At 35.6% G+C, this 24,499-nt stretch overlaps 1 protein-coding gene across 1 annotated transcript in view; it reads right to left on the reverse strand.

The window, feature by feature from the left end:
- pde11a (phosphodiesterase 11a) overlaps positions 1 to 24,499 on the reverse strand; it is a 45,338-nt gene that overhangs the window by 17,975 nt on the left and 2,864 nt on the right. Inside the window, exons 3-12 of the mRNA XM_024286930.2 lie at positions 14,511 to 14,600; positions 13,772 to 13,912; positions 13,591 to 13,655; positions 12,352 to 12,484; positions 10,296 to 10,371; positions 5,121 to 5,188; positions 4,955 to 5,047; positions 4,137 to 4,187; positions 979 to 1,125; positions 733 to 840 (exon numbers count right to left, since the gene is read on the reverse strand). Coding sequence (XP_024142698.1) covers positions 733 to 840; positions 979 to 1,125; positions 4,137 to 4,187; positions 4,955 to 5,047; positions 5,121 to 5,188; positions 10,296 to 10,371; positions 12,352 to 12,484; positions 13,591 to 13,655; positions 13,772 to 13,912; positions 14,511 to 14,600 — 972 coding nt within the window. The remainder of the gene's footprint in view (positions 1 to 732; positions 841 to 978; positions 1,126 to 4,136; positions 4,188 to 4,954; positions 5,048 to 5,120; positions 5,189 to 10,295; positions 10,372 to 12,351; positions 12,485 to 13,590; positions 13,656 to 13,771; positions 13,913 to 14,510; positions 14,601 to 24,499) is intronic.

A 24,499-nucleotide genomic window follows, 5' to 3' on the forward strand; every position in this document is an offset into this window, starting at 1 on the left:
GAGTCAATATTAGCATCATTATTGACAGATTAGGAAACCATCAATACAACTTCTTTAACTCTTTTGCAAAAATAGCAAAAGCAATATTTTTAAAATGAAATTTTGAGCCCCTCATTTTTTTTGCTACACCCCTGTATAGAGTATGCTGGGTTGTCAACACCCTTATATGCTGTGACAAGAGGAAATTGAAAATCTCATGTTTTAATTGACATATCTTACAACATGTTTAGAGAATATTTGGAAATTTAAAATCATTTAGTTGCTGTTGTACAGAAGGTTCAATGTTTGAATATGTTAGATCTCCTATTGGGCTTAAATTCCATTTTAGAGGTACATATTTATCTTTCAAGAATTTCTGCACATAATTTTATTTTTTGCCACTGCTTAACATTATAGTACCTCAGCGAAAGGGCTGTTTTAATATTAATAGTAATAAATATAATAAAACTATTTCTAATTTCTTTCACGCAAGTCCTAATATAAAATATTCCAGCTCCACCTCTGCACAAATCATATATCAGACCAAAAGAAGATCCAAAAATCGAGGTTTGAACTGAATTAAAGGGTAAGTGAATCCCTAATTTGTGCACATATTTAAAAATATCTATAAATTTAGGGTTGAAAAGTATTGTTAACTGCTGTGAATTGATTCTTAACTGAGAGCTTTCTGAAAGTCAAACAATGTGGTGCACGCTCAGTGAACCTCTCCTCAACACTTTGCTGCACTTTTACCGTGAGCATGGCGAACATGCACTGGCAAACGTTGAAGGCGTGTCTCCAGTTGTGGTAGAGCACCATCCTGTAGTTTTTCCTGACAGTCAGCAGCCATCTGCACAGTGTCTGCAGGGGGAAGACGAGCAGAGACAGAGATGAGCACATGGGTCAGCTGTCTCTAAAGAGGACACGCAGCATCGTTCAGAGGAAAACTCAATCAAGTGTTTAAAAGGAAAGAGGGTGGAGGAAAATCCTCTGTCTCACTTCATAGTCGATCTTGAATTTCTGCACCATCCCCAGCTCCATGAACATTCTCAGCGCCGCCGTTATCATGGCGTCGACGTCCAGGGAGAAATCATCAAAGGAGAGCTTGTCGATGCCCAGCTCACAGACCAGGGGGATGTTAGCAGCCTGTTTCATCATGGCCAGAGAAATTAGAGGAAAGAGACGACAGAAGAGGGGAAAAGAAAGGATTGTGGAAGCTGCGCCAATTTTGGATGATACAAGAAAATATGCTAATTAAGACTCTGAGGCCTCATTTGGAGAATTTGGAGATTAATGAGGAAGCTTTACAGGAGGATTTCGCAGTTGTTTACTTTGAGAGCTCACTGACAAATCTAATAAAGCAACAGTGATCAGCTGCTTCTGTCAATGTTATTTGAGCAAAAACGAGATTCCAGCGGGCAATAATCGCATCGAGACATGTCTTCTGCCTCTAATGAGTCCAATGGCTTCCTGGGCTTCTGTATTCATGTCAGCATTCATAAAAATGAGCATTTCAAGCCTCCTAAACAGCCTTTTATTCCTGTGGAGGGCTCTGAAGCAGCCGAGCTGCAGCCGCCAAAGCCAAGCAGCTGTCTGTCGGGTCAGCAGGTATCCTCCTCCCCATAATTCACAGCCCCGGGAGACGAAATGTCAGCCGGGTTTGTCTGTCACTGCCATTCGCACTTCCAGGCAAGTGTGCTCAATAAGGCTCCGTATGTAGAGCAGTTATGAAAGAAAGTGGGTGGGGGGAGGAAGCAGAGCACGACGCTGAATGAGGGAGCTGAAAGATCACACGGGTACACCAGAGAGCAGGATTCCTACTATGCAGCAAAGGCCTCGGGGGAAACTCCTGCACATGAAAGTGCAGCGGGAAAAAAATAGGTCATATCCATTTTTCAGAAATGTCATGCCAATTAAAAATGTAGATATTTGAGGTGTTTTTCTTGAGTATAAATAATGCATCGGAAAAGATTGGTTATTGATAGAAGTAATCCATTTCAAATGCTACAATTAGTTTGTTTTCACTGGGGGATTGTTGGCCCATATTTACACTGGTGTTCTCGCGGAGCTCCTTTGGAAAAACTTCAAAAAGATGTCTAGAAGACAGACTGCCAAAAATCCCCCCCTGCTGATGTTACACTAGTCATTTCCATTAAAGCTAACAATACACTTAGACGTTTTAGGGTTGTCTGTCAAAATAATCCAGTTACACAATTGTTTTTAATCACTTAGCAGAAGGATTATTCATAATAAAAAGTGGTAATGCGATTATCTATTAACCTAATAATCACTAATCCATATCAAAGTGATACAAAGACCCTTTTTTATTTCAAGGACTAGGCTTAAGACTTTTTAGTGCCCTTATATTTTCCTGTTTTTCACATCGTCACGCACAACAACAGGTGTTTCTCCAAGCTTAAGATGAGAATCTTTGAAAGTAGGTCGTAGATTTCATCTCTTGACCTGGAAAAATCTGCAATCCTTTGTTTTCTGTCAGCTAAAAACAGGACCTAATGTAGCATTACTGAAAAAATAAATAAGTAACAGAAACTCTTCTGCTTTTTACCTCTATGGTTTTTAACAAGGTGACATTTAAAAAAAATAGAAAATGTTTGTGTTTGTTTTTATGCAAAGTTAAAAACACCATTTTGGACAAATGCTCATGTAGTTGCATTTCCATGTCGCATACTTTATTTTCCAGAGTATAAGTTGCGTTTTTTTCCATAGTTTAGCCAGGGGTGCGACTTTTACTCAGGAGCAACTTATGTGTTTGTTTGTTAGACATAAATAAGCTCATATATTTATTTTGCCAGTAAACATCGGTTGTCCTTTAGCGGTTGTTTCCTCTAGCAACCACCAGAGGGCACTGCATCTGAGTATAAGTATTTGCTACTAACAGCAGAAGAAGAAAGGGTTGTCCAAAACAAAAGGGGAAAAGAATCTGATTGTTTTCTTCTTAAACTTTGATGTTTTTCTTATACAGACGAAAAGATTAGCATTCTTGTATTTATTTATTTATTTTTTAGCAGATTTGTTCTAAAAGTGTGACTTATACTCAAGAGTGACGGATTTTCTTCTTCTTGATTAGACATTTTTTGCTCTTGCGACTTATATTCCGGTGCGACTTATACTCCGTAAAATACGGTATGTGCAAAACTTTATTAAAATACTATAAACGTTGCAAAAACCCTGTTTTTCTATTACACTGTTTCCTAGGGGTGTGTATCTTTCCCTCTCACACGATTCGATACATATCTTCGATAAATGGTCCACAAATTGATTCACTTTTTGGCAATACGATGAAATCGGATTCTTTTACCAAAAACGCTGAATTTAAAAGTTAAAAAAAAGGCAGCTCAGCTGTTTCAGGAGACAAAACTTCATAATCCTAATAACTTTATAAAACTGATATTTTATGCACGTCCCATACAGGTCAGCCCAAATTCACTGTTAAGCCCAGTTGTGACTAAAACCTTTGTGGCTTGCATCATTCTTTAAGCTTAGGCAAAGTGTTTGTGCATCCCTGGGTTTTACCTGCAGCTCCATTCTGATTGTCCCATCTATTTCCCCACACTGTCAGAATCATTCCGTCGTCAATGTCCACGCCACTCCCCCCACTTCTATTTGTCAGCCTGACTGTGAGCCAATTAGCTCCTGGAGCACTTTTTTCTTCTTTTCAGATCAACCCTTCTTCATTTCCTCTTTATCTGGATTGTTGAAGCCATTTAACAACAACTGCACCCAAGGGGTTCCTTTCCATCCTCCCAGCCACTGTCCGGCTTCTTCACATTGTGCTTATGAATTGACCGGTCAAAAGCAAAAAAATGCTGCTAAACGTACTTCTTTTTTTAAGGAGTCTTTCATTTTTTGACATCAATAAAGATCAAATTTTCTGCAATTCTACTTTTTGTTGTTAGTGAAACTACGAAAAATTGGAGAAATATCAGTTAATGGCACATTTTTTAAAAAATAATTATAAATACTACTGAAATGCTAACAAGTGTCAGCTACACTTTTATTCCTTTTTTTGTCAGTTTTTGTCACTGAGTGAATGAGTAAACAAAGCCTGTTTCTAAGTTTAAAACTTTTATAAAAGTCTAAAAATAATAATCTGAAAGCTGTCACATCACTGAAGCATGATGGGAAGAGATGATTACCTTAAATTTGTCAACTTCAGTCTTGGAGCATGTTGCATGGTAGGACAAAACCTGCAAAACAAATAGATAAATTCATACAAGTAAACAAAATTATAAATCAAAAGTCACTCTTTAGTAAAATCCTCTCTATGGCTCCAAAATGACACATTTTAAAGTGCTGCAGGATGGGTTTGGATATAGTTTAGTCAGAGCAGCAAAGTCAACACCCCCTCCACCACCACCTTGTTGTTCCCAGTCCCTGGGAGAAAAGCCTTGCAGAGTCTTGCAGTTGCTTTATTTGATCACAAACGCTCATGTTTATTCAGCGCTGCCAGACGCAGAGCGCGAGCACATTATTTCATTCTGCTCCTCTCTGTTCACTCCTGCCTCTGTTGTGAAACACTTGTGCTAACTGCTATAATGCCCCCGAAAGCTCCCCATTGTAATCTAAGGACGCACTGTAAAGGCTGACTAGTGCTGAATGGCTTCATACTGTGGGGCAGATGAGGGATTGCTTTTCACTGCCTCTCATTAATTTAAAATAAAACCTTTGTGAGAAGGTTATCTGCAAAGAAAGATCAGCATTTTTTTTCCATGTCTAAAAAAAGAAGTCAAGAACAAAGACCCCGGGGGGAGGAATAACTTAAAAGAAGCTTAATATTTTCCAGTTCTGCGAAACATGTGCCCCCCTTGAGCATATGTGGAATATATGTTTAAAGGAAACTTATGAAGGAGATGAATCAAAAGGATGGGAGGGCAGATCCAACATGATAATATTACAGAGGTGATGAAAAGAAGCGTTTGCTGTTGTTAAAGTAAATGTTTAGAGAAGTTCTTACATCCAAAGCCACGGACTGCTTGGCCCAGGACTTCTTCACCTGGTCATACATGATGGTGTTGTTGATTCCCAGCCCACAAAAGATCACAAATGCCTAAAAAAAAAGATTGAATCAGGTAAAAAGCTTCTAAAAATGTGTGGAATATTTTAGGAGGAAAGTGTATCACCTCAAACAGACGCTGATCCGCATCGTCAAAGGGTTTCCCATCCAGCCTGTTGAGCACCTGAGCGACACCTGTTACACAAAAACACACAAATATGAGCTTTCAGCTCAAGGTGGCTTCAGATCAAAAATAATAAAACATTTTAAGAACAGGCCCTGCGACAGACTGGCGACCTGTCCAGGGTGTACCCCGCCTTCGCCCTTCAGTAGCCGGGATAGGCTCCGGCACCCCCGCGACCCCGAAAGGGACAAAGCGGTAAAGAAGATGGATGGATGGATGGATTTTAAGAACAACTTTTGTTTAAAAATGTTCTTTTTGATTAAAATGAAAGACATAGAAGTCACAAAAAAGTGTGTTGAGGAATTATACTAAATGTAATTGCACAATAACATCTACAGAATAAAGGGGACTTCAGCTGCTTTATTACAAATTAAATTATACACTCACTTTTGATCAGAAATCAATATTTTATGGGGTAACATTAGTACAATTAAGCACAATTAAATCAATAAATCTTAGAAACAATTTCTGCTTTCTTCTATTTTAGACTCAAATTGTCCACTGTGAAAAATAGTGGAGTTATTTTTCTACTTTTATCCATATTTGGTAAGTTTCTCAAAGAGCCTTTAATTGTCTGCAAAAATGATTTCCGTGATACATTTGTCCTTTTTCTGTAACTTTTCTTTAAAGTACCCAGCTCTGATCCAATTTGGAGACTTTTTTTTAGTGAAAATCTTTTTTTTTTGGCTCATGATAATTACATATTATAGAAGTTACTTGTCTTTCTTTAGTTATTTAAGAGACTGTTTGTTTGTTTGTTTTTAGCCCACTTCCTGTTCTCTCTGTCTGGCCCAAATTGGTCACAGTTATGATCTATGCTGGTTTCTGTTCTCCCCAGGATCCTAAATTCCTCCTCAGAGTTTTACAAAAACAATGTTGCAGTGATCAGTACGTAACATAATAGCCAATATTTAACAAAAGCTGTAGGAATTTGGTCACTATGGAATGATTGCATGGAGCCCCAAAATGTTCAAAAATCTCATAAATATATAAAACAATCATAAAATGTTGAAAACCTGCATACATATTTTAAATTGACCATTTTGTTATTAAATATAGTTCATTTTTGCTTTAATGCTCTGCAACCATTCGCATCATATTGATGCACAAATTTCTGAGACCTCTATTGTATTAGCGTAACCAAAACTTTCCTTAAAAAAAAAAAAAACATACAAAACATTGTAAAAATCTTGCTTTCTGCTCTGTAGTTCATCATCATTCCACTAGAGGCAGTAGAAGAATGTTTCCTGGTCATTTCAACATGGCCACTTTCATAAAATGTCAAAAACACTTTGGGCGAGAGTTTTTTTGTTCCAAATTTTAAAACTTTATGGTGAGAATGACTCATCGATCGCTATTCATTTTTAATTAACTTCTTAATGTATTAAAAGAATGAAAAATGTGTTGATTATTAATTCTTTAGACTGAAGGTACACCATGTTGAAAATGTATTTGTGTGCCTTTAAACAACCTTCATTATGAATTGCTGCTTTAAAAACAAGCTGTGTTGATGAATTGATGACGACATCATTTGAAATGCAGACCTGAGGTTGTGCACTCGTACTGCAACAAGCTTCTACACAGATGATGTATGGTGTTGTGTGGCTGCACAAATCCAGTCTATACACTGGAGGTGATCCCACGGAGGAGGTGTCACATTTTGCTTAGAGCTTCACAAAACCCGACCTGGGCCGCAACCAGCTCAGCACTGTGCTAACCAACAAGGAATTAAGCTGAAGCCAAAGTCATCGTTACACTGTGAGCATTCATCATCAGATACAGATGTTATTTATATTTTGTGACAAGATGAGACTTCCAAATGAGATGCTTTTGTCATTCAAAAAGAAATTGGCTTTAAATAAAAGTTTAAAGTAAAATAAAGGAAATTCTTGAATAAAAATCACAGATTGTAATTTTGGAGTCATTTTTCGCAATCTAAGAACAAGAAAATATTTTCTAAAATGGGAAATATTGTAGAGGCAGGAAAGAATGGTCTTTTACCATGATGTTTGTGTACTTTCCTTGAGTGTGTACGTTTTCAAAATATTGTTCTTTTAAATGTTTACATACTTTAAAAAAGTGAAAGATGCATAGAAATATCCACAGACCAATGCAGACATACCATTCTTTAAAAAAATAAATGAAATTTTATTGTGAACACATCACCGTTGTAATTTAATTTAATTTTATTTTAATTCATTTAATTTTAATTTTAATTTTAATTGAGTTTTATCTATTTATTTCTATTTTATTCTGTTATATTTTACTCTACAGTAATTTAAAATTATGTTTAAGCACCAAATCACAACATTTGTTTATAGATTGTTATATCTTTGTGGGATATCATACAAAACTTTATTATTATTACAGACCCAAGGTCTATTTACAAGAAAAACAAAACAAATAAAAGAGTTAAGAATAAAAAAGTATAAAAACCAATTAAAAAAACAACATAAAATTACCAAGTATTATGAACCTGGAAAATGAAAACAATTCAAAAGAAGTGGCCATACCAAAACCTCCAAATCTGATGTTGCCCTAAAAAATATTTAGCAAAAAGTTCATTTCATAAACTTTCTTGTTTTATTTATCTATTTAAAAAAAGCAAAATTGTCAAAAAATCGATCAAAATAAATATTGAAAAGAATTTTCAGCAGGAAAATATTTTTTTCAATTGGCTATTGACAATATTTGTACTAGTACATCAAAAAATAACTAAAACAAATTGTATGGCTACAATCATACTATTCTGGGGTAAAATGTTTACTGCTTTTTTGTTATTAGTTGCACTTTGACATTAAAATGTCCTTAACATATAGTTATGAATTGTAATCAGAAAGATGCACATTTTACAAACTTCCTGTCACAGCAGGATGGGAGTTGTGTTTACCTTTTCTCTCCTGAGCTGCTGTTCTTTTGTGTCTGTGAGTGAATTCACGTAGGTGTGACATTTTGAAAGCCTAGAAGCCAAGCATTTGCGTCACATCCTGCATGTCATTCTCTTTCTTAAAGTTTTCACCTTTAAGTCTGAATAAAAACCTTAGTTTTGAATTGTCTGCAATGGTCATTTTTGTATTCAAACTCCATATTTTCTGTTAAATTTACAGTGGGTCAAGTTCTAAAAGAGCCACCACTATTTTTTCAACTGAATGTATCCTTGACTTGAGAATTTCATCTCTTTGTGTAATGATTTTCACTCAGCATCCTCAGGTCCAACCGCACACTGCGTTTTCTCTCTCCCCTTATTCATTCTGTTATCTGCTTTCTCCGCTCCCATTCCTGAGTAATGAACTTACACCCACGCAAAGACGCGCCTCAGCCAACCATCTTCAGCAGATACGTTGATCACTCTGCGTTCAAATGAAGCTGATGACTGCCTGCGTCAGATCTCAGTGGACCCGGAGGAGCAGATATCATTGCTCTGCGCTGCAATACTCCGGACCAAAACCGGGAGAGATCAATGATTTATCCGAGCGTCAGTGTGGTGTTAGCCTGAGGCTGATTCAGAAAAAAAAAAGCAGAGAGTGCTGACTGAAGGAGAAGACTCCGCCTCCAAGTGTGGAGTGATGCTACAGCCCAGCGTGGAGCTCATCCCCATCCTCCTGTCTCAGCTGAGCAAATACAAAACTTTACCTCATTGTAAAACATTTGCAACAGGAAACATAAATGCATGAAATTAATTTTCCTCTTTAAAGTACATTTTTAAACCTTCTCCTTAATTACCTCATTTCGGTATCAACAGAGGACATGGGGGCTTTTCAATGATACCTAACATGAAGGTTTGGGGCTTTGGGAATTGTAGTTTTTGGTGAATTAAAAAAAAATTAATTAACTTTTCTTTTTCTTAGGTAGTCAGGAGGTTGATGAAAAATTAAAAATACTCATTATTATATTATGCTTCACAAAAAATAGCATTATGTTAATTTCTGTATAAACTGAACTCTTCTGCCAGCTGTCTTTCACTGCAGAAAACCATGTCAGGAATAAAAAAAATAAATAAAAAATCATAGTTTTTTTTTTTTTTTATCAAAAAGATCAAAATATTTCATTTAGTATTCATCTCTTTTATGCAATGCAGAGTACAACCTGTGCGTTTTCCCGTTCTTTGATATGTTTGATGCAAAAAAATAGAGTCTTGGAGCTAGGACTGCCACAATTAGTTGATTAGTCACGACGATGTCGACTATATCATTTAAAAGTCGATTAGTCTTTTTTATTTTAATCTCAAAACTACAGTGCATGCTTTCTAATGCCCTGTCTGCCATTGTCTTTGAGTGACACAAATGCGCAGCAGTGCTAATCCGTGTTGGTAGTAATGTCACAGGAAGTTATAAGAACTCTCGGGTACCATAACAATTAGCTAACGGAGCTTGAAAGTTGGAAACATAAAAAAGAAAAGAAAAGAAAAATGTGTCCCATACAATATCTGCAAGGCAGAACTTGTGTTTCATGGCAGCACTACAGTAAGGCATGAGCATCTGAAGAGGAAGCATGTTGTAACAGAGGGACAGTTGTCTAGGTAAGCTAAGCTAAGCTACCATTAGCACAAACAGAGAGCAAACTTATTAGCTAAATGTTTTCTGTGCATCCCTGTAACCTCTACCCCATCAGAGTGAAATTTATCTGCAAGACATGTAGAAATGCTAACTTTTCAGGCTAAGAGCAAGAAGTACAGTAGTACTGGGCGGATAGATCTAAAATATCGATTTCAAGTTAGTATCGGTATCAGAATGATAAATGCACTTTTGTCATATTTGAGTCAGTGAGACCAAAACTTGTGAAAAATAGTTCATTTGTTTCAGATGCTGACCTCATTTGATTTAAGTCTTGTTTTAATGCCAGAAAGAAACTACATGATTCATTGAAGGTTTATTAAACTTTATTATTTTTAGCTAGCATAGCTGAAACACTTTGAGTTTAAAGCTAATGATGGTTAAGATGTGTGTTTTACGTATTGTTCATGATCCAATTAGTCGACTTATAAAAAAACTTTCTAAAAATTTGTGATTAGTCTACTATTAAAATAATTGTTTGTGGCAGCCCTACTTGGAGCATGTGTACTCTATCTAAAAACACACTATTTTATGAAAAAACGAAAGTGGCAGCAGAGTTACTTACCAATGATTTGATGATTGCTGTTCCATATGGGGACACAAAGCACGGAGCGGATATGGAAATCAGAAAACTGATCAGCCTGTAAAAAGGAGGAGATTCATTTAGGATTTTTAATCAATCTGCCATACAAATAAAAAGCTGCGTTAACTGTTATTTCAAAAGAATTCAAACATTTAAATCGAGCACTTTTTTCCCCAAAAAAGTTGTTTTCCAAAGAAAGGATTATAAGGTTCAGTGGTGGGAAACTTCAAAAGGATGTGAGTTTAAACTTAGTGTCACTTCAAACTAGAGAGCACAGCTGTAAATAAGCTGGAGGACGTGGTGTGGATGAGGGAGCAGCGAGGGGCTTAGCACTCCTGCCAGGCCAAACAGCTTCAGCAGCAATAAAGAGGAGCACCCTTTCAGGTTTTGCCACTGTTACTTAAGGTTGACGATGTCAAGCTTCTGCAGCCTCCAGCATGAAAAAGCAGAGCAGACTGTTGTGATACTATTTTCATCCGTGCAGCCTCAGCAGCCTTCTTGTTTAGAGAAGCTTTTATCCAATACAGGATGGACAACTCCAATCCACTGTTTCTGTTTTCCAGGTATTCTTAGCCCACACTCTGTTGATCCGCTGGATCAGGTGTAGCCAGCCAATCAGAGGCGAGGAAGAACGCATGACAGCTGCTCTCAAAGACTGTCCAAATATGTCTTTCTTAAAAGATAGGAACCTAATTAAGAGGAATAACACAAATGTTATTTTAAAGCAAAAAGTAGAGTAGTTTTTTCCTTAGTAATCTCCTTTTAATATTAAACTGCATTTTTTGAAAGGGATTAGGAGAATCCAAACCAACAGTATTTTGCGGAAACAACATTAAAACCAAAGGTGTAACCAAAGATATGACAGAGTTCTTTAAAAAAAATTAACAAAGAAAAAAAACATGCTTTTCAGTATAAGGCACCTAGGGACCGGAACTTTCTGCAAAAAAAAAAAAAAAAATCATAACTTCGCCACAGTTTGATGTTACTGTGAAAGACCCATAAATGAATTCACTAACCTATAGCTGTTTTAATTAATGAATTATTTTTGTTCTATTTTATTTATTTATTTATTTATTTATTATGTATTTTAATTCTATGAAATGTATTGGGTCTGTGTAACTTTTGCCTTTTGACCACGACTGGCTTGAAAAAGAGAGAGATCAGTGGATCTCAACGGGATTTAATTAAATAAATAAAATACTATAAATCAATTTTTTCTATGTATACATTTGCCAGTTATTGTAGATTATTATGGACATTTTAAAGCAAAACAACATAAACTTAATTAACTTTTTATTTTTATTTTTTTACCTTTTTTTGGTTAAAAGTGAAAATTATCTAAGATTAACATTTCTGACATGATGCAGCTATAACAAGTCTTATTCCGATCATCTTTTGGTCTATTTTAAAAGTGTTTCCAGTGGTCTTTTACTTATGATTATGACATTTTTAGCTAAAATTAGTATACCTGTGTTGTTTTGAGGGAAATAGTTTCTGCAGAGCAACTGTTGTTCATTAAAATTGCTCCCGATTTACAATTATTTTAATTAAAAAATTCCTCATAAATGTAATTTTAAGCTAAATTTTATTTAATATATCCCCTTTTAACAGAAAAATCCTACAAGAACTTGTAAAAAATACAATTTTCTTTGGAGTGGATCTTTAAAGCAAAGCAAAAACTTAAATTTACTTAAGATTTGCACCAATATTTATTGAAACTTTGGTTAAACGTTTAGACGTCTTGCTTAATGTTGCTGTAAGATCTCTAGTCCATCTTTAAATGTGTGTAATTTATAAACTCACAACAGATCTTTCCGCTGTTGTGTCATTTAAGCTGCTAGGACTGAAGAAATTAAATATAATTTAGCCATTTTTTTCTTTTTCTGTTTTCTTTTAGTCTCTTCTTCCTAAATTGTAACATAAAACAGGTAAAGAGAGGGGATTTATTTGGGAATTTAGAAGTTGTTGAACCTAACCAGCATGAATAAATCCTTCACTCATTCCAGGCAGAGAGACGACCGGTAATGTGACTTTATACCTCAGCATCAAAGCGCGGATCCTGATAGGCGTCACTGATGTTTACGGGTAGTCCTGTTGATGCCACCAGCTCTGCAATCCTGTTGTTGATGAGCCAGTCGGAGTAAGACGATTTCTCAATGCTGTCTTTGAAGCTGCGGAGTGGAGGTGACACAAGAGACACCGGGAAGGATTGAGATGCTGAGCCAAATCTCTTTGCTTCTTGTCAATTTATTTTGGTAACACACTTTGATGGCTGAAAAGTTCTGATATTAACTATCATAATAGTATACTTTTATTGCATTGAAAAACAGGAAATTATTACTAGTATTCTCCCGTATTTCCAGAAATGTTACAAACGAATAGAACGTAATAGAATAGCTGTAATACATAATAACTTTATTCATCCCACAAAGGGGAAATTAACAACACTTCCTGTTAAAGACTTGGCCACTAAAACTTCACTGGTCACACCTTCTGTTTACCCAAGGAGCCTCTAATTTCCAGAGAAGCAAATAATTAGTTCTGTGTTTCTAATTTAGTCTTTTAGGACTAAATTAGAAAGACGTGCTGTCAGACGGTTCGGATCATACAGATTTAGAGAAGTGTTGCCCTGAGTTCAGCAGGATTTAAAGTGTACTTCATTCCTCTCCTCTTTAGTTTTTTTTTTTTTTTCTGTTTATCTCATCACCGCTCCCTTTAGATTTTTCAGGTGAAGTTTTACCCCTTTGATACTGAAACCATCTTTAGGGAAACAAACTAAAACAGCATTTCAGATGTGTTCTTGCAGCTAAAACGTAGTTCCAACATGCTCGTTTAGTGGCGGAATTTGCTCGTTTTTTCCACTAACATGAAATGATTACCACTGGCATCCCCTGATTTAGCACATTTGCTCTAATTGCTGCTGCCTAGAAGAGGCCGTATCAGTTATGGCAAGTGTGGGCTGAGCGCAAAGGGTGGGGAAAGTGTGTGTGTGTTGGGGAGGGTGTTTTCATCCATAAACATCCCACACAACATTAAGCCTCTTTCTCCACTCAGCCATGCCCAACAGAAGCAGCAAACCCCAATTAAAGGAGAACTCCCACAGTTTGTCTTCCATTCAGAATCAACATGGAACTCCCATCTCTCCGTCAAAGTCAATTCTCTTTCCATTTTCTGTTTGATGTACAGATTACAGATCAAATCTGCTTTGGGTTAATTTACAGGAGAAAATTGGAAAATATTTCCATGATGTGGAGCTCAAGTCAGATTAAATGCAAACCTGCTCTCAGCATCTGCGCTGCACTTTGGAGACAGCAGCTCAAACGACTTGGTGAACCGGACCACCTGAAAGGTGATAGGAAGGAAGTCAGCAAAAAACTGCACAGTTTCCAGTCCTTCAGTTAAGGAGACAGAGACATAAACATGTGTGCATGCAGCAGGTCATTCCAGAAGAACAGCACCGGCGACTCGATGTCCTCCAACAGCTGAACGGAGCAACGCTCGCACTTGAGGAGCGTCTGTGCACGGTGCATGATCTTCCTGACGATCTTCTCCAGGTCTGTCTGCTCCTCGAACAGGTCGTTGACCACCTCCAGGAGCGCCTGAAGATCAGGGGTAAAAAAATAAACATACAATTGGCACGATTCCCAACACTCTATAGCATATGCTTCACTCCAACTGGAGAAACTGTCAGCACATATGAGTAAGGAACCTTTAAATAAAGATGTTTTGCTTCGCTCAGCTGTTGGAACCTGATTATTATCATCATTTCAAGGCCATAAACCAACCGCAAGATAAAACTTGATTGCTTTCTCCAGTAAAAGTAAATTAGGCCCTTCATCTAAGTCGGTACTGATCCGATTTAATGGTCAGGCCATAAAAATCGTATGGCGTAAAGGCAGGTTTCCTCTATTTTCTCCTCTGTTCACTAAACTATGATCCCATTGTGTTCTCTTTTATTTCAGATCCACATGATCTACTAAATCTCTTAACATTCACAGAAAAACTTTAGATCATCTTATATACATATGTATAAAAAAAGAAGAGGAAGGACCCATCCCCCTCTAAAGCTCCCCTGTTTGTCCCTTTTGCAGCCACAGCAAGAGGGCTGCAGCTGATCAATACTCAGCCCCAACGTCAGCATCAGGGAGTAAGAAGTACAGCTGATCCAGGGGACACCAGAGGTGTTTTGGCCCCTACCCGGCTCCTGTCGTACTCCTTCCTGGAGGCGGCAAACAGTTGAGCGTTGGAAATGGCGATCCCGCAGAAGGGTAGGTACATTTGCAGCACCTGTGGAGACACCGAACACTTGAAAATACACTGTAACCACAGGCATGACAAAGTTAGTGAAAAAAATTTAAGGATTCTATTTTTTTTACTGGATGTGTATTTAAGGTGCATTTGAGCAGCCTGCTGCAGTTTTGGTTTGGTTTCATTTCTGACTTGATTTCTGTAAAAGCTGCCAGGATGTCTCTATTGATTTGAATGATTTCTGTTCTAATTCCTGCCGTTTTTGAACACCTGTTAGCCTCTGTAACCACGACAACAGGAAAGTTGTTTACATGTGGGAGTTTTTCAAGTCACAAAATGAAAAACATAATTAAAATGAGCTGAGATGATTATTTCCCTCAAGTTTTGAAGTTTCTTTTATCAATGATTGTGATGAATGAAAAACAAAAATAATACTATAATTACACTTGGCAACAGTCATTTATGCAGTAAATGGAGAAGCCTCTTTATAATCCAGAGAAAATGGGTTGAATAGTTATATTTACTCAATTATCTTTATCACAGAAGTTTAAAACATACGTTTTCTATAGGTAGTCTTGTCACAAGTTTTTGGTCTGATTAGACGCCATGTAGTCAGATAGATTGTAATTCATTTGTCTAATAGTTTTTTTTTTTTTTCAAATTGATAAAAGTATTTTGGAAATTCTTATTAAAAGTTGTAAATAAAGGGATATTCACTTATAATTTTATTTTTACTTTCTAGAGCATTGTTGCAATGGGTGAAAAATAGGGTTTTCCATGTTTCCCTTTTTTTGTATGTAAACTTTTCCTTTAATGACCAGAAATAAAAGTCTGGCCTGTGGACCAAATTTCTACAGGCCTGCAGTTTCCCTTCATGAACTTAATGATATGCGACCCTCAGCACTTTCTAAAAAACGTATGTACGATTCCTTGATTAAGTTGGTTTAAGATGGTTTTGAGTCGTAAATCTGTGGCAGCAAAGTTGTGCAATCCTTCTGTGACACTTTCTAGTTCGATGAAGGTCACCGCCTCCATGAGAAGTGGAAATTGGTCGTTTTTTTTCACCCAAATACTAAACAACTGCGTTTTCAAGGAGTTCAGTAAGAACTACCAGACAAGACATGCTAACTGGGAATGAATGGTAAAAAATTATAAATTGACAGTAATTTTTTTGTAAAAATGTATTTAAATCTATTTGATTTTTATGTGAAGAAATGAAAAGTATACCATTGCAATAAAATGTTTATTTAAAAAGTTAATTTTATTTACTTTATACTAGTTGTATTAAAATATAAGGAAATACTGGTTTTAAAAGATTTGTATTTCAAATTTATTTTAATTTTGTAATGGGAAAAGTTTGGAATCATGTTGCAACATGCAAAGCTTAAAAAATAATTTTCTGTTTTTTTTTTTTCCTTTTTATTTTCAAATAAATGTTTACTGTGCCATTAATGGCAAGAAATATCAAAAACGAATATTCCAGCAAGGTTTTTCACCTAATTGTCAATCCTCGTCTCTCTTCTGAATTCAAAAAAACTGACAGAAACAACTTTAGAGGGGCCTTTATGTTATTTCATTTTAAACATACTTCCAGTTTTCCAACATTTTTAGCAAATTTTACAAGTGTGTGACGATAGTAATCACCGGTATGGAGCCAGATCAGTCTCATAATTCGGAAATGCACAGAGTTTGTTTCACAAACCCACACACTACAATCCACAAATGTAATTTCAATTCACAAATGTAATTTTATGCAAAATACGCAATAGAATTTTGGAAATGCACACTACAGGTTTCACAAACACACACGTTGTGTTTCACGCACTCACACTAAATGTTTCACAAATGAAAAATAAGTATTTCATAAATGTGCACACTGTTTCTCACAAATATGAACGCTGTTTTTCCACAAACACCCAATAAATGTTTCAGAAACTCACAAAAATGTTCCAAAAAATCCACAATAAATGTTTCACAAACTCATCTTTTAGCTAGACTTGTAATATAAACTCTTAGATCAAGTGAACTACATAATGTGCATGTACAACCCCCTCTCATTAGTGAATTGTAGTGTGTGGGTTTGTGAAAAAAAACTCTGTGCATTTCCGAATTATGAGACTGATCTGGCTCCATACATCGGCGCTATACAGTGCGACTCCACTGTGTTTCAAACCAGAAAAGACGGTTAAAAATAATGGTCTTTCATTATAGCATGCTACAACACAAACATTAATTCAACAGACATTTTTCCAGTTGATCGAATGAGCTTGCCCCTGAGCTAAAATCAAAAGTTGCTTATTGCACCCATATTTCCTCCTCATAAATAATGTAATCACTTGACATGGCCTAATGACTATGGATATCCTGAATTTGGACGTATTGGGGGGTCATGACACCTATTGATATATTTGGATCACATAACATGCAAAGAAACAGAAACAGAAAAAGAAAAGAAGGAACTACTGCTGTGATGTTCAGGCTGAACTATGTGTGATAACACTCAACCAACAATCTTAACACAATCGACCAAAAGGATCAACATAATCGACCCTAATATTACCTAAAAAGGTGAGACAGTTTTTAAAAAAAGTGAATTTACTCAATTCTGATGACCAAAATTATTTTTTTATGCCATGTAAACATAAAAAAATACAAAACAAAACAAAAATATTTGAAGAAGACTATGAGGAGAAAACAAGAAAGGTTTCTCTGAGAACAAAAGTGAAAAATTAAACCAACAAAAGCAGCTCACACTGAAATGCACAACTTTAGTATCTCAATAAACATTTACGTTTTCAGAAGGTAACGATAAAACACAAGTTTGAGTAAGTGTGCCTAATAGAAAGATGGATTTTTTTTTGGTGTGTTTAACTTTATATAATGTTCTTTTTCAGTCAAGATAATAAAAAGTAAGCTTTAGGCTACATTGATGCAGAAAAACGAATTTATGAGAGTATTTCTTTATCCATAATGAATAAAAAGCAGACAATAAAAATGCTCATTGCAAAAGATAGTATTTGTGATGCAAAAAAATCCTATGGGTGGGCCATCCACTTGCAGACAAATAGACTCATGAACATCTCTGTTTTTCTCGTCTGAGCTGGCGTCCTGCTCAAAACTGTATGACTGGATAGTTCCAATATTCCAGACCATTTTGTTGCACTGGTATGCTTTGTTGGGGTAGGCGCTGTAAGCTTGCAGGAAAGTGACTAAACAGATGGGTGACAGAAAAGGGGGCGGTGTTGCCAACAGACCTGTTCACAACTCAGAGGAGAATTTCTAATGAACTCCTGCCGCTCTGCAGAAACTATTACAAAGAAATCTATACCGGTTTTAGGATTTAAGCTTAAAACAGCATAATTATAAATACAAGACCAATAGAAAAGCTTTTACAATATATCAAAGAATATTTGGAGTGGGACTTTAAACAAACCATAAAACTGAAACACTTCACAGATGCAACATTAAAAAGTGTTTTGTCGAAATCCAAAACAAAATTCTTAAGGAAATTATTCAAATCTCTTGAAAGAAGAACTTTTAAGAGCACACATTTGCAGCTAAAGTGTTGGAGCATCCAGATATAAGAATATCTTTGATGTTTCCATGTTTGTCTTGACGAAGAGTCTAAACAGTAAAAGTTGATAAAAAAAACAAGAAATCATTTTTAGTTAAAAAACTGAAAAAAAAATTCTTTAATGACCAACTCCAATTTTTTTGGTGCTTTTAACTTGTTCTTGAACTATTTTTCCTCATGTTGAGAGATTTATATAAAGACAATGAAAATTGAAACTGCATTTCTGTGTATTCTTTATTCAAATCATTATGAGTCAGGAGCAGACAACATATCTTGTTAGATATTAGGATTTACGATCGGCAGGCTAGGAGCTATGGAGCTATTTTGGGGGCATAAATATTTGAAACCCAAATGAAACACTTTAAAACATATATTGGTGTTTGGCAAAAAAAAAAAGTAAAATGTCCAAAACTTTTTGCTATTCTAAAATTAACTTAATTGTTTTCAGCTTCAAATGTTTTTCAGTTTCAAAACTCAAAATTTGATTTTAAAACCTTTTTTTCAGTTTCAAATCTTTTTTTCATTTTCAACTCTTGTTTTTTCCGGTTTTTAATCTGAAAATTTCAGTTTCAAAAATTTGGCCCCATTGTGGTGAAATGGGGCGGGGCCTACACAAAGGACCAATCAAAATAGATAAGGGTGGTAACTTCACTGACTCCTAGAACTGTGATAATTACAGTCAGAAAATTACTGTTTAGTTTGTACTACCATAGTCTGAAGTTGTCCCAAGACGGGTGTAAAAAGCAGAGTTTAATCGGGTACAAATGACTCATTCAAATCGCTGTTCTAGCCCGTTCAAAGCGCCATCTTATTGTGTTAAATACAGGCGGTTTTTATGTCCCTGAAGGAGCTCACTGCTGTGCTAACTAAGTCGTCGAAAGTTTTTTTTTTTATTATTTTGGCTGAAAAACGACATAATTATAAATAAGAGACCACTGGGGAACACTTTATAAATAGATCAAAATCAGCGTCTTTAATTTGTTTAAAGCAAAAAAACTAATAAAAAAATAATAAATCCACGTATAGAAATGCTAAACTTCCCTCTACTGTAAAGGTAAATCCAGTGTTGTTTTAGCACCAACATTAACGAACAGGATTGCTGTGCTGTTGACAGTCATGCCCATTTGTGCTCTGTATAAATTAAAGCCTTAATTAAGCCACTAATCACATAATAAACCATAAAGTGATATTACTCATTGTCATGCAGATGAGTAAATCCACTTTTCAGACACCACCAAGTGTCCCCACACCGGATTTTAGACGCTGAAAAGCCACAACGCTGAGTAATAAGTGCATACATAATGCTATTTCAGCTGTCCTATGGAATTCTCTAATAATGATCTTCCAGAAAGGCAGCAACCATCAATAACCCTGGCACTAGCAGATTCATTAGTGAGCTGGACTTTGGGGATCTGGCTATGGATCTGCCTGTGGAACTAACAGGCGAACTCAAGAAGAGCTCTTCTCTCTCTAATTACATTCAGCCAGGCAGGCCATTACGCAAGGTTACATTATAAACAAGATGAATTTTTGCCTGGAGACCCCCAAACTGACCGGCAAAGACTGCTTTCATAAAAAAATAAGTAACCAGCCGAGGCCTCGGGAACAGTTAGTTCCTCCAGCCTCAGTGACTTCCACAACCTGATGTTTCCTATGAAGCAGGGAAAAGGAAAACACGTAAACAGCCGTTTATTTCCTCGGCTGGGAGTGTTTGGGAGCCACAAAGCTGCACATAGATCTTTGCATTCGTGGCAGGTGAGGCCGCGGCTGTTTTAATCACTTTTGCTGTCAGGAATAATAATGTGTTTCAAGTAATTTACTCCCAAGAACGTCAGCGGCACTCCATTAGGAAAAAAATATACTTCCGCAAGCGTGGCAAAGTGGTTTACACGCCTTGATTTCCTGCGTTATAAACATACTGCAACCAATTAGCAATAATGACCGAGATTTACATAATGTATGGTTTGATGATTAACATTAAAAGGCTGTGGAGCTGCATTGGAGAACATGAAAATGAATCAAATCTTTTTTTTTTTTTTAGTAGATATGATAAAGAAATTTGTACACTCAATGGATCTCTAATAAAACATGTAGGATTTTTAGCAGCGTATAATTTTTTTGCATCTTTAATTCAAGGTAATTTCTGCAAATAAATCTCTTTTATCAAAAAAAAAAGCAGTCACCATATTATATATATATATATATATTTTTTCCCTTGAGTGTCAGGGGTCCCTGGGTAAAATCTGACATGCAGGGATGGGTGGACCAAAGGCCAAGTCTCCAGTATTATTATTTTTTTGTAGGAATTTTTTGTTCTCAGTTTCTTAATTTCTCACTATGCTTAATTTTCCATTTTGTTACATAAATTACAGTCAAAAATAAAATGTAACTACTCTTAATTTATCACGCGTTGTCATGTTTTGATCTATTTTTATGAGAAATACTTTTTATTAGGTATATTATATTGGGTAAAAATTACCCAGCAAAAGTGATGATTTAATTTTTTTAAGTGTTCTACGGTTAAAGAGAATATACATGTAAAATGACAGCCCAGTGCTTTAATTCAGTGAATAATCTTTAAAAAAAGCTTAATATTATGAGCCTCTGTCTTGTCAAAGCTGCTCTAAGTACTTTGTATTTGCAAAAACTTTTTATATATCTGCTAAATGTATATATTAAATCATATAAATTTGGTTTTAGGTGTTTTTTTCTTAACTAGAGTCAATATGAATTTTCCTCCTTTTGAAAAAGCCTCCAGTGATCTTAAGAGAAACTAAAATATTACATTTGATATGATTTGCATCACAATCTGAAAAAAATGTATTTCTTTATCTTCTTGTACATTCTCATATTTTATTTTCCAAACATTTATTTACAAATTACCATAGTTTGATCTGGCTATTTATAGGTATTTCTTTTGTTTGTGTTATTTAGTTTATTTTTGGGGGGGGGGTTATTAAAAATGTAGAAATTCCACTGCCAAAAATAATAAATATGATATTTCCCTTTAAAAAAAAAAATTATCAACAAAAATTTTAAAAATTAGATGGACTAGTCGAGGGGTCGGGAACCTTTAACACTTAAAGAGCCATTTGGGTCGATTTCTCACTGACCACAAATCAATTCTCGGCCACACATCCTTTAGAAAAATTTAATTTTGTATTGATCATATTGTTATTTGTATTAGAAATATAAATAAACTATTTTTTGGCAAAATAAAACAAACTTTAAACAAAAACAGATTTATTTCCCCCAAATATGAAATAGTTTATAACTTTTAACAGACGTTCACAAGACTTCTTTTCAAAATAAAAGACTTCCTGTGTCACATCTGGAATGAGCGAATCTAGTGGTAGGTAGTGTAATATCAGAAATACGTTTGTGGTGCTTCTTAGCCAGAAATTCATAAATCTAACGCTCTAAAATTGAAACAAAACTAATTATCTGTATTTTTTTTAACCATGGGGCACACTTAAAACACTGTAATTTGTTAAAATGCTTAGTTGTTATTTATGGAACCACTGTGGATACAGTGCTTTGGAGACTGGCGCAGTGATTTTACTTTTTTTTAGAACTACACTTTAGCTACTTTTTTAAACTAAAAGCTTTTTTTTTTTTTCTTTAACCAGAGAGCCACAATGGAGGGGTAGAAGAGCCAGACGTGGCTCAGGAGCCACAAGCTGCAGACCCCTGGATTAGTCTGAGAAAATAAAGAACTCAAAACAGATGTTAAACAACTCCAGAAGACCACACTTCTGTTAGCTCAGACAGAGATACTCCGTCTTTCATGAATAAAAAATACATTTTTCGCTTGAGCAGTGGTTTGTTTATCTCACAACCTACGTCAGCCATTTAAATCTTTAGAAAATTATACTATTTCTGTCTTCCTGGGGGTAGTAGGATTTTTAGGATGCAAGCCTGTGTGTTTGTAACTGCAGATTAGCCTAATTAAGTGGTCAGTACTGTGCTGTTAACCTGTTGAGTCCTTTGCAAACATGTTCTTTTTTGCTTTTTATGCATCTAATTAGAACCGAAGTTAGCTACCCTCTATTCGGTCCTGAGGGTGTCTGAAAAGGGTCAAAATTGCTGATGAACACGGGGGTGAAATCATGTGTTTGTGGTTAGTCGATGCAACAGGGGATTTTTGCAGCTGTGAAGAGCACAGTAGTGAAGGCAGAACGCTGTTTGCAATCAGCTCTCACAGAAGTTAAAGCGTATTGGCAGATGGAGCGAGCATTTGCAAACCTGGATCTCAGTGAGGGATGATTCATGAAAATGTCTTACCAATTATAATCCCTGTCATCTCTGAGGTATTAGTGAGCATGCAAAGTGAAAGAAAAGCTAAATAATAACGGCAGACGCAGGAAGAGCAGAATTGTTTCTGTTTATACTTTTAAATTAAGTCAGGAGCGGCGTTTGCTCGCAAAGATGGCATTTAAATTTGGCATCAAATGAAAGAGATATTCGTGTTTTTTTATGAAGGGGGAATTTAAGCCTCTAATGACATGTGCTGCTGCAGGAACATTTAAAGCTATGAAAAGTATGAGCGCTTTTCTTATGAGTAGAAAAGCAGAGCTGCAGCTGCACAGAGAGCCTCCTCTATTCTCTGATGCTAACATCGCATTTCATTACTAATTCAGCGGAAGCTATCCCGGGCATTAGTGTGATGTTAATGCAGAGTGAAACATACTCGCAACATGAGGGAATGATGGAACTCCTGCTTTAAACAATAGACAGAGTCTATTTAAGTTTCAGTATTGAGGAAAAGCTGGCTTCTTATAAACCCATCATTTACCACTTCAATAAAAGCACCTTTGTGTTTTTCTTTTTCTTTTTTTTTTTTTTTTTATAGACTCGAGCAACAAAAGTGCAAGTCAGTGTAGCAGCCTGTCATATCCTGTATGCTACTTCTTTTCAGGCATGCTGATGGACTTGAGGCATGCTCCTCGTGCCTCCAGATATTCAGTCATTCCAAGACTGAAAATCATCAGAGCGAGATGAACAAACTCCACCGACGTTCTACATTTCTGCATCAAAAACCTGCGCTTTGATCTGTGTTTCAGAAACTGATCTCTTCACTGATTTGAGTCAAAAACTGGTTCTAATTGGGTCTTTTATTAACAGTTTAGTCCCAAATTGTTGGGTTTATCAATTATTTATATGAGGCACAATTATAAATAAAGAGTTTGGTTAATTCCACACACTAGCTGCTTCCTTCTCATCCAGTTATATGATTCCAAACAGCATTTTTAATCATCAAACATGGTAAAAGAATGATATTGAGTAAACAAGCTGCAATTTAATACAAAAAAAAAACATATTTGTTCTTTTAGTCACGTTAAAGACCTAAAACTGTGTTTTAAATATGTTCCTGCGGCATTTTTCTCATGGTAGAGGACATATGTAAAGAAAATTAAGCTTAAAATTGCATTTCTGAGTATTTTTTTATTCAAATTGTTGTGAATCAGGAGCAGACGAACAAAAAAAAGTGTGTGTAAACAGATGGGTGATGGGAAAAGGGGGTGGGCTAACTTCACGGCACAACTCAGAGGCAAATTTCTGATGAACTACTGCCGTTCTGCAAAAACATGTCCCAGAAAATGACTGATGGTGATCATTACCAATAGGTGTTTAAAGGTAAATTAGTGTAGTTTAATAGCTAATTGTAAAATCTATTTTAAAATGAATGAATAAACTGATATTTTTAACAACTAAAATCCTTAAAAATAAACATAATTTATGGGACATTTTCAAGTTTTTATTCATAATTTAAGAACAATTTGAGCTTGTGCTGAACTGTTCATCGTGAGCTTGTTTACACAATCTTGAAAATCAAAAACAGAAACGACTAGAAAAGTTGACCTCCCTGCAGTAATGCTAGTGTGAATACTTTTTGCTGAATGTGGTCGTTGAAGATGCTGAAGCAATGTAATTTAATTGCTGAATAATGTCCTAAAAGTGTGGAACGTTTTGACCCAAATATTTTAGAAGTGCACGAAGAATTTCTTGAAAATCGCAAAAATGTATGAATACCAAAAGTACAAGCATGAATGTCCTGAATGTGCTGAACGTTTGGTACACACTTGCATAATTTGCAGAAAGTGCACAAAGAATTTTAAACATTTCTTTAAAAACAATTGAAAAAAATATGTAAAATTTTAAAATGTACAAAAACCAAAAGTTAAATCATCAATGTCTTGAATGTTTTAATACCAATATTGCATAACTTTCAACAGTGCACAAAGAATTTGAAGAAATTCCGGTTCATTTACAATGGGACAAAAATTGCATTAATTGCGCAAAATTTCAAAAAAGCGTAAAAAGTTATGAATACAAAAAGGGCAAAAATAAATGTCCTGAAAGT

This window comes from Oryzias melastigma, linkage group LG21 (genome assembly GCF_002922805.2).
Source record: "Oryzias melastigma strain HK-1 linkage group LG21, ASM292280v2, whole genome shotgun sequence".
NCBI classification, from domain to species: domain Eukaryota; kingdom Metazoa; phylum Chordata; class Actinopteri; order Beloniformes; family Adrianichthyidae; genus Oryzias; species Oryzias melastigma.